Below are 15,896 nucleotides of genomic sequence, written 5' to 3' on the forward strand. Positions count from 1 at the left end.
CCCAGAGCCTTCTGTTCTCCGGGCTAAACAAACCCAACTCCCTCAGCTCGTCCTCACAGCAGAGGTGTTCCAACCTGTTGATCATCCTTGTGACCCTCCTCTGGACTTGCTGTGATTTGTTCATATCCTGCTTATGTAGATGACCCCAGAGCTCCAAAGCTGGACACAGCACTCCAGGTGGGGTCTCATAAGATCAGAGCAGGGAGGGAGAATCACCTCCCTCAACATGCTGGCCACGCTTCTTTTGATGCAGCCCAGGAGGGTATGGTTGGCTTTCTGAGCTGCAAGCACACATTGCCGACTCATGTTGAGCTTCTCATCAACCAACACCCCCAGGTCCTTCTCACGAGGGCTGCTCTCAATCCATTTTCCACACCACCTGTGTTTGTGTTTTGGATTACTCCAATCCATGGGTAGGACCTTGCTCTTGGCCTTGTTGAACTTCATGATGTTCACCTGTCACTCTTGTCCAGGTCCCACTGGATGTCTTCCCTTCCCTCCACTCTGTTAACCACACCACACGGCTTGGAGTCCTGGGCAAACCTGCTGAGGGTGCACTCAATCCTACCATCCATGTTGCCAGCAAAGATGTTAAGCAGCACCAATCCCAGTACTGACCTCCGAAGAACACCACACATCACTGGTCTCCACTTGGACATTGAGCCATTGACCGCAACACTTTGAGTGTGACTATCCAGACAATTCTTTATCCACCAAGTGGTTCATCCATCAGACCGATGTCTCTCCAATTTAGATACAAGGATGTAATGTGGGACAGTGTTAAATGCATTGCAAATGTCCAGATAGACTTAAAAACAAACTTCTTGAATATGAAATAGGAAATCCTTTCTTCTGTTTCTGATTGGGTATTCACTGTTCAGAAAGGTTAACAATTTGTGGCTAATTCTCAAAAGAAGTTCAGGGCTACTTGTGTTAGTAAATCACTCTTTTTTGATGTTGTTGTTTTGTTTTGTTTGTTTTGTTTTTCTTCTTTTTTCTTTATGTTTATTTATTGTTATTATTATATATGCATATTTCCCAGTGAGAAGAGAAAGAATCAGGAAAAAAAAAAAGACCTTTTCCTGTAAAAGCACTTTTCTTGCTGTACAGCAGAATTTTGGAGAGTTAGATTCACTGAAAAGTTTCTGGAACAGTTATGAAGCAGTTTTGTAAAGAAAGGGAAGGAAGAATAAGAAAGGCAGAGTATTTGTTTATATGAGGAGATCTTCCACTTGTTTTGGATCAGAAATTCCTCTTTCACTGAGCTTTTTTAAGAAGCGGAAGAAAAATATATCTGTTATTTTGAATCAATATACATATATATCTATGATATAGTGATATATATAGGGTGTGTGTGTATGCATAGGTGGGCATGGTAAATACATACATGTGGTATTCAGATGACTTATATTACACGACTGTCATTTGGAGTATCATATAGCATAATCACTACTTTTTTTCTTCCTTATAAAATCCTACCAGCCAATTCTTATTTTATGAATTTAAAATTAAGAACAAGATAGATTGGGTCAATTAGTTATGGTATCAAATAAGAATTTAGCTCAGCAAGTACAAGATGGGTAATTAGCAAAGAAACAGGTAAGACCTTATATTCAGATGCTTTTTCAGAAGTTTAAGTTCAGAAGCAGAAAGATTAAAAACATACATACTACAAATAATGTTAAAATTAAATAGGTGAAGAGGCACATCAGAATATATTCTGACAAAGACTTTCATTTAAATTGGTTTCAAGTAAATTTATTTATGTAGAAATGAATAAAAGTCTGGCATATTGCATACACAAGAAAAGAGAAAGTCAAAAATAACAAATCTTACAGATTTCTGCAAAATTCTCTTGAATTTTGTCTTTATTAAATGATAAATTTACAGGAGGGAAATTATAGTAAATTAAGAAAGGAACAAATAAAACCTTGAACTTATGAAGTACAAGAAGCTCTGAACATTGATCAAGACCCCAGAACCAGTCATCTCCCAAGAGATATTAATGGGAGTGGGAACAGAAATTAGAGAAGCCTACAGAATATCCTTATTTAAGAAAAAGCCTAGGGACACAGCAGGAAATTAAAGACCAAATAGTTTGACTTCAATTTGTAGAAAGGTATTAGAAACTATTTTAAACCACCAGGTTGGAAAATGCTTAGAAAAGTACAGCTTGATTAAAGGAATTTGGAATAGGAAGGTTATGCCTTACTAATTTGTTAGTATCATTGCCACAGTAGACAAAGGATTGCAGTGTAGACATCATACTTAAGGTCTGATCAGGAAGATTTTTAATATCAGAGGTTGTGTAAGGTGCAGAATCATTGAACAGAAGAGAGTCTGGCATATTAATTTAAAAGAAAATGACTAAAGGACAGAGAACAAGCCACTATAAACCAGGAACAATATTGCTTGGAGAAAGAAAAAAAAAATGAAAAAAGAAATATGATCCTGTAGAAATAACTTCTGGTCTAGTGTCTGGAAATGTAATATATTGGGTTCAGGATGAGATAATACTAAGGCCTTTCACTGTATATGTCATTCTAAGAAAAAAAAAAAAATCAAGGTCAAAATTTAATAAGCTGTCTCAAAATATTTTATAAAACTTTATATATATATATATAAAACAGGCTTTTCCCTCTAACTTTTAACAGTAAAGCAAAAATTGTGATGGAAGTACAGTCCATCTTTTTTTGTGATACTCTTAAAACCCTTATCTATAGTATTATATAGAAACACCAACAGATGTGCTTTAGGTTTTGGTAAGGGTTATAAATGTCAGTGTAGATCAGGAAAAAATAAAATTCACTGTTTTAAAAGTGAGTGGTATTCTTCTGTCTGTTTCTAGCCAGAAAAAATTTAAGACTCTGAAGTGGGAAAAAAGAATGTCTCATCTGAGAAGAAAAGTAAAACCAAACCAAAAATAAAAAAAGTAGAAAAAAAAAAAAGTCATGTTAACAACTTTCATGTTGCTCTTCATCTATTTGGAAGACTGATTTGGATTTTGCTTTCCAGAGCTTTCTAGCGAAGATGACAACAATCTTCCACATATCCTGAAAATTGCTGAGATTCCTCCCTCCACAAACACCTTCTTTTTTTTTTTTTCAATCTTTTTCACTTTGTTTTTAACCTGCCTGCATAACAAAAGAGAAAGTAAAAGACAAAAAAAAAAAAAAAAAAAAAGCGTTCGCCTTCTGGTTATATGCACACTAGAATATCAATAGATTTGGGAAACTGATTTTTATTTTGGGATTTTCAGTTCTAGAAAAAATATATCAAAAATATTTCTAACAAAAATGTTTGATAGTATGCAATTTGAAATATATTTTTAATACACGTATAATATTTCAAGATAACTAAAATTAAGATTATAGTGTCAGAATGATACATGTTTCTAAAAGAAATAAAACATTCTTATCTGTGATGCATACTGTATCACACTTTGTATTCTTTTTTTATAAGCTCAAGAAACCTAGAATATAATTCTTGATCCTTGGTATTGTTTTTATACATTTTTTAACATATTCAGCTTTGGCTTGCTGAATAATGCTTGGCATTTGTGGTAGATTGGCCTTGACTGGCTGCTAGACCCCTATGCAGCCACTGTCTCACTCCCCTTCCTCACCAGGATGGGGAGGTTAGCAAACATATTACTTCGTTTTATTAGTATTGGAGAGAAGAAAAGGGTTTGAATCTGTAATTCTGACAACAGCTGTCAGATTTCCTCTGTTATTGTCCTATGTATGGTCTCAAATATACAGGGCAAGTTATTTTAAATATTGAGATAAAAAAATGTATAGATAATTCCTATGATATACAAGCTGAAATTTCCATGAAGCCAGGGAAAATCTCACAAACAAAAGCTATAGTGCTCAGGGAGGAAAGGGTTAGATGGTATACCAATCTCTGAGGAATGCCACTCATCACTAGTTTCCAGGAGGATCTGCTCCATGATCTTGCCAGGCACAGAGGTGAGACAGACTGGCTGATAATTCCCTGGGTTTTATTTTTCTTTTGTTATAAATGGGGGTTATGTTTCCCCTCTTCCAGTCAGTGGGAACTTCACCAGACTGCCACAACTTTTCAAATATGATGGATGGTGGCTTAACAACTACATCCTCCAGTTCCCTCAGGACCTGCAGATGCATCTCATCAGGTCCCATGCACTTGTGCCCCTTCAGGTTTCTTAGATGGTTTTGAACCTGATCTCCCGCAGTGGGGAGTTCTTCATTCTCCCAGAAGGCCTTTGCCTTCTTCTGCAGCTGTGTGTGTGGCTAGAGAACTTGCTAGTGAAGACTGAGGAAAAAAAGTCATTGAGTACCTCAGCCTTCTTCATATCCTGGGTAACCAGGTCTTGCATTTCCTTCCAGAAAAGGCCCACAATTTCCCTATTTTTCCTTTTATCACTGACTTACCTATAGAAGCCTCTCTTGTTGCCCTTGGCATCCCTGGCCAAATTATAATAATTCTGTCAGGGTTTTAGCTTTCCTAACCTGATCCCTGTCTGTTTGGACAATGTCTCTGTATTCCTCCCAAGCTACACATCCTTGCTTCCTCCCTCTGTAGGCCTCTTTCTTTTGCTTGAGTTTTCGTTGTTCATCCACGCAGACCTCCTGGTGTTTTTGCCTGACTTCCTCTTTGTTGGGATGCATCACTCCTGAGCCTGGAGGAGGTGATCCTTGAATATTAAACAGCTTTCTTGGGCTCCTCTTCCCTGCAGGGCTTTGTCCCATGGTACTTTACCAAGCAGATCCCCAAAGAGGGCAAAGTCTGCTCTACCAAAATCTAGGCTAGCAAGGTTGCTGTGTGCCCTCCTTGCTGCCCTCAGGTTCCTAAACTCCACCATTTCATGATCATTGTAGCCAAGGCTGTCCTTGAACTTCACATTTCCCACCACCCCCTACAGCACAGCACCTCTCCTCACTGGCCCCTCTATCATTTGGAACAGGAAGTGTATGAAGGAGTTTAACAAGTATAGTAAGTGTGAATCATAGAATCATAGAATCATAAATGTTGGAAGGTTTCATTGACTGAAGTGGTGATGCTCAGGAAAAGATAGACGCTCCTGAGGCTCATCTAGGCACTTGTGAACTCAAAAATGTGGTGACTTCTATAAATACACTAGTAAAAGTTTATCAAAAGACAGTTACTTGAACCTTATTATTTGTCATAGGCTGAAGAGATGCTTTCATCTGTCCAGCAAAATATTATTACAAAATTTCTATGAATTTAGGCCTGTGTCACAAGTGGCATTTAACTGTATGGGAGGTGTTGACCTCTTTTTGTTACAGATATTTAAATGGATTGGCATGGCAGAGAGGTATAATTGTACAGAAAAGTTTTATCAAAAAAAAATTTTTTATCAAAATAAAAATTAAAAAAAAAAAGATGAACAAGATAAGGACAAGGAAGTGCAAACAGGCAGAACTTCTTGCATGAAAATGTGAGAAGAATGACGACCAACAGAAAAGAAAACAAGATGAACAATATCAGGAGTAGTTGAGACTTTATGGGGATGGAGGGCGATAGCATAAAAGTATCAGGTATATAAGGAAAACCGAGGTAGAAAGAAGACAACCCCACTTGGTTTTGATATCTCTCATCAAAGCTCTATCAAACATAATCACTCAGATCTTAGTGAATAAAAATCACAGAATCACAGAGTGGCTGAGGCTGGAAGAAACCGTCAGAGATCATCTCGTCCAACCCCTCCTGCTGGAGCAGGGTCACCTAGAATATGTTACACAGGATCGCATCCAGGTGGGTTTTGAATATCTCCAAAGAAGGAGACTCTGCAACCTCTCTGGGCAGCCTGTTCCAGTGCTTTGTCACCCAAACTGTAAAGAAGTTCTTCCTCATATGGCTATGAAACCTCCTGTGGTTCAGTTTATACCCATTACCCCTTGTCTTATCACTGGCCACAACTGAGAAAAGTTTGGCCCTATCCACTTTACATTGTCCCCTCAGGTATTTATAGAGGTTGATGAGATTCCATCTGTCTCCTCTACTCTAGGCTAAACAGGCCCAGCTTGCTTAGTCTTTCCTCATAGGACAGATGCTCCAGTCCCTTAATCATCTTTGTGGCTCTATGCTGGACTCTATAAGTTCTACATCCCTCTTGTACTGGGGAGCTCAGAACTGCACACAATATTCCAGGTGTGAACTCACCAGGGCTGAGTAGATGGGGAGGATCACCTCTCTTGACCTGTTGTCCACACTCTTCTTGATGCAGGCTAGGATCCCATTGGCCTTTTTGGCCACAAGGGCACACTGGTGTTTCATGGTTAACATGTCCACCACTACCCCCAGGTTCCTCTTCACAGAGCTGCTCTCCAGCAGGTCAGCCCCCTGTACCAGTGCCTGGGGTTGTTCCTCCCCAGGTGCAGGACCCTGTTCCTTTTACATTATGTATACATGCATATTCTCTATAAATTGTTTTTCCAGAATATTGAAACCTGGTATGTAGGTTTGTTTGTTTGTTTGTTTGTTTGTTTGTTTATTTTAAGCCTTAGTCTTAGCAAGTTGAGACTTTACAAGTGGTTCTTACTAAATAGAAATCTTTGTACACATATATCAAGTGGATAGAACAACATATGCAAGGCCTAGTGTAGTAAGCACACCTGGGAATTCCTGCTAAAACAATGAAAAGTGTTGCAGTGCTCAGCTTAACTATTCTCCCGTGTCTAAGCAGAGCCAAGCAGTTCATTGTGATCAAAACCTCAGCTGTTATGTTCTTGTTTGCCAGTGGGGAGTTATATATATATTTAATTATTCTTACTCTTAGAACACAAAAACAATTTCTACCTAATTTTGTGGATAACTTCTTTGATAATTTTGTCACCACATTTGACTATTGATTTTTTGTATTTTTGTGACCCAGTCACCTTTTAACATCCCAATACATCTGAAGTGGCTTGTCTGTGGTCACTTTTCAAATTTGACAGGACTATAAATATAGTCAGGGTTTCCTAACTTCTTATCTTTTTCTTTGCCTCATTCATATTACCTCATTCTTGACTAGTTCCAACAAAGTGCAGCTTTGAATATCTTTAATATTGAATTAATATTGAATATTTTCAATATTAATCTGAGCCCATACACCACATTGTTGAATTATAAACCTAAGAGTATAGCTGCAGCTTTTCTGAGTACCTTATGAGTTATTCCCATCTATTTTATTTACTCTGCCTTCTACAGAAGTATGCACTGTGGTTCATTCTTTACTATCTGGACTGAAATTTATTTTCAGATCTGGACAAATCTTGTTCACTGCTGGTTTTGACTCCCATCATTGTCAGTGTCTGAAAAAAGTCTGTGGCAGCTGGCAAAAGGATATATTTAAAATACATGTATTCATCCTAGGGGAAATGTATAAGAGCTAAGAGGTGACTGTTGCATGGTATGCCTTTGTGATTCATTGAATGCCACAAACATGCAAGAGGAAAAATAGTCCGAAGTGGTTCACAGGCATGTAGAATCCTGAGGGGTTCCTGGAGATACATAGCAAGAAATCAGCACTTTGACAATGTCTTATTTGGTGTACAAGTTTATGTGATAGTAAACATGTAAATCTGCATAATATAAGTAACTTGGATTAACAAATGCTTTTTAAAATTTGTTTGTTTAACTCTGAATTTATACATATTATGTGCTTTACTTGGTGGCAGGTAAGAAGTTATTGATTGTGTGATTTCCTAAATACCAAAATATTCCGATATATTACAAAAACATACTCTAATAATTTTACTGAAGCAACAAATATAGCAATTCAAATGACTGAAATTTGCATACATTTCTTTGGTTGAAAGATGCCTTTTCATGTTAAATGCTTTCTGGTTCCTGACATCGTTTGACTTGGTAATTCTGTCTTCCATAGCTTGACATTATTGGGAGTGTTTTGCACAGACTTTACAGTCTCAGACAACATATGATTCATTCCCTATTCGGTCCTTGATAGGGATTTTGTCCTAAGAACAATGTATAAAACTTATAAGATGAATGCAAATTATGGACTTATATACTGTCTATGTAATAGTTTATGTTATTCGTTGCCTCCTCAGAGTCCTACTTCATTCTTGTACTGTGCTTTTCAGTGGACTTTTCTAGTTGCTCCTCCATCATGATACTAAATAGTGAATAGCTGTTTAAAGTCTTTTCACTTATGGTGAATTAAATAGAAAAGTAGCAGACTAATTATGTATGTATTTATATATATATATTTATATACTTTCTTTTCCAGAATGAAAATGTTTGCTGTTTTCTTAGGTTCATGCTGAATTATTTTAATGAATTTGTTTACACTAGAAATCTATATGTTCATTCTTTAAAATGTGGTTTCCTGACGTGGCTCCTCTATCTACTCCAGAAAAAAATCCCATAATCTAGATTTATTTATTTCAACTCTACTGTTTAAAAAGATAGAAAAGTTAACTATAGTTTGGAAAAAAAAAAAAAAGAAAAAAAAGAAAAAAAGATTATTAAGTCCATAAAAAACTGAACATCAATGTTTTGGATTATTTTGTAGTTTTGTTTTGTTTTGTTTTCTACATCACTGAGAAATCAACAACAAATTTGTTATTAACTGAACATAACTTGTAAATCAAATTTAGCTGTTGAATATGCTGTCATTCATCAAAATTCTGAGGAAATGCTGCATAGTTGGCAAGAAAAATAAGGAAAGAAATACTCTATTCATTCTTCATAACTGGAATTTTGATCTTATTTTTTATAAAAGTAATGTAAAACATGACAAATCTTAAACACTTTTTGTGAAATTTGCTTATATGTTCCCTTCTTCCTATTCTCTCACCACAGTTCTGGCATCAAGAACGTTTGCCAGGTATTGGCTTCTTCCACAGGCCATAAAATGGAGGTCTCCTGACTAGTCATCATTTATATGGCCTGAGGAACATCAGAGGCACTGGAAGAAGACTCATTCTGAACTGGAACATTCTGACTCAGGTTAGAGTGTATCCTAACTGTGCCCCAATAGATCATTCTTATAAGTGATATACAAAAGTTTTGCTTCATTATTATGATTATCTCATAATCTAGTGCATGTATATGAACCTTTTCATAAGACTCCAAGAAACTGATATTAGTTGCAGCAGACAAAAAGCATTCTCTGTAACTAATATATGCTTCATTGAGAGGGGAAGAATGTCATTTCAGCAGTTTAAAAATATGTTTTGTCATATGTCTTAATTTATGATTTATACTTATAAACTTGGATTGGGTTAGTTTACTGAATCAAATCACTGATGGGTCTTCTTACTTACGCTTAAGCCTCCAAAAGTATTTTAACTGATAAAGCACAGTAAAATTTGTGGTCATAGATACAGTTTGCAGATCTAAGTGATCATCAAGATACACCTTTTTTTTTTTTTTTTTTCTTTCCTGTCACAGTTGCAGGAGAGCACCTACATAAATCAGTGAATAAAATAAATATACTTTATCAAATGGAAGACTGGGTGGCAGAAAGCACAAAAGAGACCTAGAACAAAATGATAAGCAAGCTTAAAAAAGACAAAATATCAGGAGATAAGACATATTTTTAGGTGGTCCTTTGTGTGCCTCTCATTTTCATTAGTTGTTTTTTTTTTTGCCTATGAAGAATGTATTTAGTCATTTCAAAAATATTAAAAATGTGGAAAAATAAGGAAGGATATTAAGAAAGAAACACATAGGTTAGCTTGAGGGATGAAACCAAAGCCAGCTTGTGTACAGTGTTTCATTATTTACTATTCACCACCAATAAAATGGGGAGAAGAGCTAGGGATGATAAAGGACTAGTTCACTAATATTCAGAGATGGTATGAGATGCTATCTGGATCAAAGGTTTAATGATTACAAAAACTAACATGATTACATGTACAGAGATAGATTTCCTATTAATTCTAATGTATTACATCATATGAGTGCATTAAAGAAGTAAGTCAGATTGACTAATTAAAACTTTATTCTTTGTAAAACTTTAAAAATGAAGTTGCTCTTCAGTCTCTCATGTTATTTTCTGACAGTCGGCAGACAACTTCAGAGACTAGCTTGAACTGTCAAAATAATTTATATATATTAAATGTCAGTGCAACTCAAGAAGAAGATAAAAATTTGCTTTCAATATGACATTTATATGCCAGTGCTTGATTTAGATATGCAGAGGTAGTAAGACATGTTAGCTAAAAGTAGTTATGCAGCATATTTCTAAACATGATGTCCCATTTATGTTCAAAATGATGTGGACTGAATCAATTAGAAGAAACAAGTGAGTTCCAAGAAGTACTTTAAAAAAGCTGTGGAGTTGCTTAGTAACCTGATGTTATACTTCATTTCCCAACAGAGCTATAAAGCTGTCAGACCAGTAATGGGGAGCTCCCCAAGACAAATGGTGCCTTGTGTTTGGCAAAAATATAACTATATTAAATATGTTATATCTAACTGTCATGAGTCATGCATATGCATATAGTAATACATGCAACAGGACAGTTATCAAGGAATATGACTTTTAGTTGCATTTTGTCATAAAAATCCCATACTTTTCCTCCTTAAATGCATTATCTTGTCAGACCGGAGAAGGCACTGAATCCAGCATGCCTAAGGGGAAAATTTTAATCTGTCTCTTTCTTAGTGCTACATTTACTTGACATCAGCTTTGTTCTTCAGTGACAGTAATCTTGCATAATCCACTGTATGCATGCTATACTTGGAAATTTAGCTTTTTCTGTCTGGAACCTCTTGGAGGACCTTAAAGAAGCCATCATTTAGGTACAGTCTTGTATCATCTTAAGAGTTTGCTTTCACAGGATAGCAAAATAGATCTTTTAAATTTCACTGAAAATTCAAACTATATTCAAGGACACTTAGAGAAAAATACAGGCATGCTGAGGGGAAGGATATCAATCTTACTTCTTCACCAGCTGGGTTACCAGTTCTTAGGCCTACTTTCTTTGTACTTATAGAAACAATTTCTCAGAACAAGAGAACTGTATCCGGTATTACATGAAAAACATAGTCTAAAATCAGCCACAGGAGTTCTGCCAGAGTCTAAGGTGAACGTAATTAAGTTATTCTAAAATACTTTGTAAAGCAGGAAGAAAATAATATATATCTCTATTAGATTACTAGATATTATCTAATATAATAGGGTCATCTTATCAGTTGGGGTGGATTATTGAAGTTAGTTCAGCTAAGTTGATTATATTTACTCCAAGTGTTCAGCCTATTCTTTTTTTATTTTTTATTTTTTGGCCAAAAATATAATAAAGCCATATTTATAGAGAAAAATAACTGAATGGCACATAAGGTTCTTGTACTTTTTAAAAAGTACTTTATTGAATTCAAGTGCAATCCAAGTAACGTTCACACTTTCTTCTGTTCTTAACCAAATTAAGTGCTCCTGAAGGTTTCCTTTAAGACTATAATTTGTTCTTCACTTCTCTAAATAGCAGAACTAGGATGAGGTAGTTCCAAAAAGTAGTGGTAGTGCCACTTTTGGTAGTGCCAAAAGTGAAAGCAGCCCTAAGTTTTCCAAAAAGGTAGAAATATGACTGCAATATGCTCAAGGTGCCAGGTATTTGTAGGTTGTTTAAAACTTGTATTTGAAATATAGTTGAATTAAATAAAATTGAGGGGACAGGGCACTAGAAGTTAATGTGGGCCATAAGAAAGACCATATCTGATCTTCCAGTGTTGTTACTGCCTTCATCTGTGATTATTAGTCCTTAAATCAATAATCTTCATGGTGCTTAAATTTTAGCCATCAGAAACCAAAGAATAATTATTTTCTAACCTATATTGAACATAACATATATGAAAGAATTTTATTCTTTTCTAATGAATGGAAAAGGATGGTTGCAAGTGCTTGATTTTTCTGCATAAAGCTGTGATAATTCATAGGTGCATCAGGAAATTCTTTTTTTGCATTGCCTTTTCCTGCTTTTCTGTGGCTGTTAACAGCTAATGGCTTCTTCATTTTCAGCAAAGATTCTAGCAATGATTTAAGAACTTCAAAGAAATTTAAAAAGGAAATATTGAGATTGTTTAACATTTGTTTTTAACATTTATTTTCTGAGTTTTATTTTAACATTTATTTTCTGAGCTAATTCTGTCATTTTGGACATGACCCTTAGATTAAAATTAGATTAAAATATACAGAGTACTTAAGTAGATAAAGTCACTAAATATTTTTCCTGCCAGTTTACTCATAGCTTGTTATATAAATAACAAACCATAAATTTCAAAATATATTATTTTGGCTTTTGATGAGTCAAGAAAGATAGCTGTAAGTAAGCAATACAGTTGGTTTTAATTCCTTTGGCAAATTTCTTTGCATAGTGTAATACAATTTCCTCACATTTTTCTCTTATAATTTGACAAGCCTTTTTGTGTCCTATTTGGATATGTTTTCCAAGTTAAAATATTTATGCATTATTCATCAGATGTAGTAGATTTTCAGCAAAACTAAACAGCATTTTTAAAAGACTTGTATAGATTACTTACTACATGACAATTTTAATTGATAATAACTTTATTCTTTAATATATGTATTTAGAGAAGCACGAATGAAATTTCAGAGGCTTTAAACTGAAAAGCCTAATAACTATCTATAAAATAGTACTTAATTTTTTCCGTCTTTTTTTTTTTTTTTTTTTTTTTGGTATGTGGACATATGAATTCAAAAGAAGACATACTTAACACATTTACAGAACAAATTAAATTTTGTTTCAATAAATAGTGGCATTAATCAGTTTACAAAATATTAAAAACAGATTACAAAATATGGAAAGAAGAAAAGATCTGTAGAGATTTTTGATATTCATTCCTTACACGGAGCACCACTAGTTCTTGTGATTTTGAGCATCCTATTTCCTCTGTAAAGGAATCTCGGATATGATATGAAGTTAACTCTTATTCTGTGCATTAACAGATTGATATAACCAGTGTAGAAAGATTGCAGGTGCTATGATCTTTATGTATAATTTTTTCAAGAGGAAAAAGGGCACTTGACACTGCATATGACTTCTGAAAGATGCCAGCAAAAGGCAGTGCACCCCACTGACACTATATGACAGAGCAAAATCACTTTGATAAAATGAATCCTAAAGTGAAGTAACTAAGAAAATCATATTTTCTTTGAAAAGATCTGCTCTTTGTATGTGGGTGTTTGGAGGTTTTTTTTTTTTTTTTTTTTCCCCTTCACTTTAAAGGGAAAAACCACTTGTTCAATTTTCATCACAGCAAATACTGCAAAGACATTACGCCAATGGGAGGGAAAATTGGATTCTTTCTAATTTGTGCATTGAGGGTAAAGGGGTAAGAAAATTTGGAGCCTTTTTCTGTCATTGTCTACACTTATATGATACATAACAGATGTGTATATATCAATGCAATTGCTTGTGGTTGGAAACCTAGGACTTAGTCTACTTTTAATTTAAAACAAACGAATTAAATACATCTCTTCCTCCTCCTTGCCCTTGACTTTTTGTTTCTGGAATAAGGGTAGCAGTAAGTATATGGAACTAAAGTAATCAGAGATGTTCACATTCAGAAAAATTTAAGTGACCCTAGATTTCATATTGTTAACATATGAGACTCCACTTGAAGGTTGTCAGAGAATAACTTTGTTGTTCGTAATATGACATGGAATTCTCTGTTGTGATTTTTTTTTCTTTCAAAAGTATTGTAGGTGATGATATCCCTTATTATTTATGCTGACTTATTTATCCATAATTTTCACAAAGAAATATATATATATATATATATATATGTATGTATATTAAGACAAGGTAAATCTGGAAGTCATAAAATATGCTAGAGTAATTTCTCCATATTTTCTCCCTCTACCATTAACATATTTTATATATAATTCCAGTATTGTTAAGACACACATATGCACACACAGATATATGCATATATGTATACATAATCTGTACCTGGAGAGAAATAAAAATAATCTGTACCTGGAGAGAATTTTTTTGTCCGTAGTTTAAATCACCAGTGTCCACCAACTAAAAGAGAATACTTTGGAGAAACTTTTTGAAGAGGTCCACCAACTTAAAGAGAGTTTATTTCCCTCTCCACCTGTACAAACCAGTGTCTCAGCTATTAGGCGTAAGCGTTCATCCGTGCAAGGAAGACGATATGGTGGGTACACACCCTCTGCCACCCTGTGGTTTTACCTACGTGACCATGGAGAGGACATGAGAAAATGGGATGGAAAATCTACTGCGACCCTAGAGGCACGGGTACGTGAGTTGCAAAAGAAAACAATCAGGAAAAAGGGGTTCTCTGAAAAGTTTGCTGCTCCAGCTTCCAGCAGGCAGTCCTTTAAACACAGAAACGAAGATTCTGACCAGGACTAGAGGGCCCTGCCTCCAGCCAGGGGGAGGAAAGGAACAATCGAGTTTATTGGACTGTGTGGATTCGATGGCCTGGCACGTCAGATGCACAGAAGTATAAGGCTTTAGTAGACACCGGTGCACAATGTACTCTAATGCCATCAAGCTATAAAGGGCCAGAGCCCATCTTTATTTATGGAGTGACAGGGGGATCCCAGCAGTTAACAGTATTGGAGGCTGAAGTGAGTCTAACCGGTAATGAGTGGCAAAAGCACCGTATTGTGACTGGCCCGGATGCTCCGTGCATCCTTGGCGTAGACTATCTTAGAAGAGGATATTTCAAGGACCCAAAAGGGTTCCGCTGGGCTTTTGGCATAGCTGCCTTGGAGACAGAGGACATTAAACAGTTGTCTGCCTTGCCTGGTCTCTCTGAGGACCCTTCTGTTGTGGGGTTGCTGAGGGTTGAAGAACAGCAAGTGCCAATCGCTACCACAGCTGTGCACCGGCAGCAATATCGCACCAACCAAGACTCCCTGATTCCCATCCCTAAGCTAATTCATCAACTGGAGAGCCAAGGAGTGATCAGCAAGACTCATTCACCTTTTAATAGTCCCATATGGCCAGTTCTCTATCTCTATACTGATTCATGGATGGTAGCAAATGCCCTGTGGGGGTGGTTACAGCAGTGGAAGCAGAACAACTGGCAACACAGGGGCAAACCCATCTGGGCTGCTGCATTGTGGCAAGATATAGCTGCCCGGGTAGAGAACCTGGTTATAAAGGTATGCCACGTAGATGCTCATGTGCCCAAGAATCGGGCTACTGAAGTACATCAAAACAACCAGCAGGTGGATCAGGCTGCTAAGATTGAAGTGGCTCAGGTGGACCTGGACTGGCAACATAAAGGTGAATTATTTATAGCCCGATGGGCCCATGACACCTCAGGCCACCAAGGTAGAGATGCAACATACAGATGGGCTCGTGATCGAGGGGTGGACCTGACCATGGACACTATAGCACAGGTTATTCATGACTGTGAAACGTGCTGCAATCAAGCAAACCAAACGGTCAAAGCCTCTTTGGTATGGCAGACGATGGCTGAAATATAAATATGGAGAGGCCTGGCAGATTGATTACATCACACTCCCTCAAACCCGCAACGGCAAGCGCCATGTACTTACAATGGTGGAAGCAACCACCGGATGGCTGGAAACATATCCTGTGCCCCATGCCACCACCCGGAACACTATCTTGGGCCTTGAAAAGCAAGTCCTATGGCGACATGGCACCCCAGAGAGAATTGAGTCAGACAACGGGACTCATTTCCAAAACAACCTTATAGACACTTGGGCCAAAGAACATGGTATTGAGTGGGTGTATCACATCCCCTATCATGCACCAGCCTCTGGAAAAGTTGAACGATACAATGGACTGTTGAAGACTACACTGAAAGCAATGGGTGCTGGGACATTCAAAAATTGGGATACACATTTGGCAAAGGCCACCTGGTTAGTCAATACTAGGGGATCTGCCAACCGAACTGGACCTGCCCAATCAAATCTA

At 36.5% G+C, this 15,896-nt stretch overlaps 1 protein-coding gene across 6 annotated transcripts in view; it reads left to right on the forward strand.

Moving 5' to 3' along the window:
• Positions 1–15,572, forward strand: part of LOC308193831 (uncharacterized protein) — an 82,569-nt gene extending 66,997 nt beyond the window's left edge. For 2 of the 6 annotated variants that reach the window (XR_013949964.1, XR_013949965.1), the window contains exon 3: positions 8,815–12,623. Coding sequence is in view for 2 of the 6 variants with exons in the window: in XM_080588908.1 (XP_080445034.1) it covers positions 14,489–15,442 (954 nt within the window). In the remaining 4 variants the exon portion in view is untranslated. Of the gene's footprint in view, positions 1–473; positions 3,068–8,814; positions 12,624–14,089 lie in introns of those variants that run through there. The other 4 variants (XR_013949966.1, XR_013949967.1, XM_080588908.1 and 1 more) reach the window with 2 other exon arrangements.
• The last annotated feature ends 324 nt before the right edge of the window (positions 15,573–15,896 follow it).

This window comes from Anser brachyrhynchus (genome assembly GCF_964034855.1).
Source record: "Anser brachyrhynchus genome assembly, chromosome: 4".
Lineage (NCBI taxonomy): Eukaryota > Metazoa > Chordata > Aves > Anseriformes > Anatidae > Anser > Anser brachyrhynchus.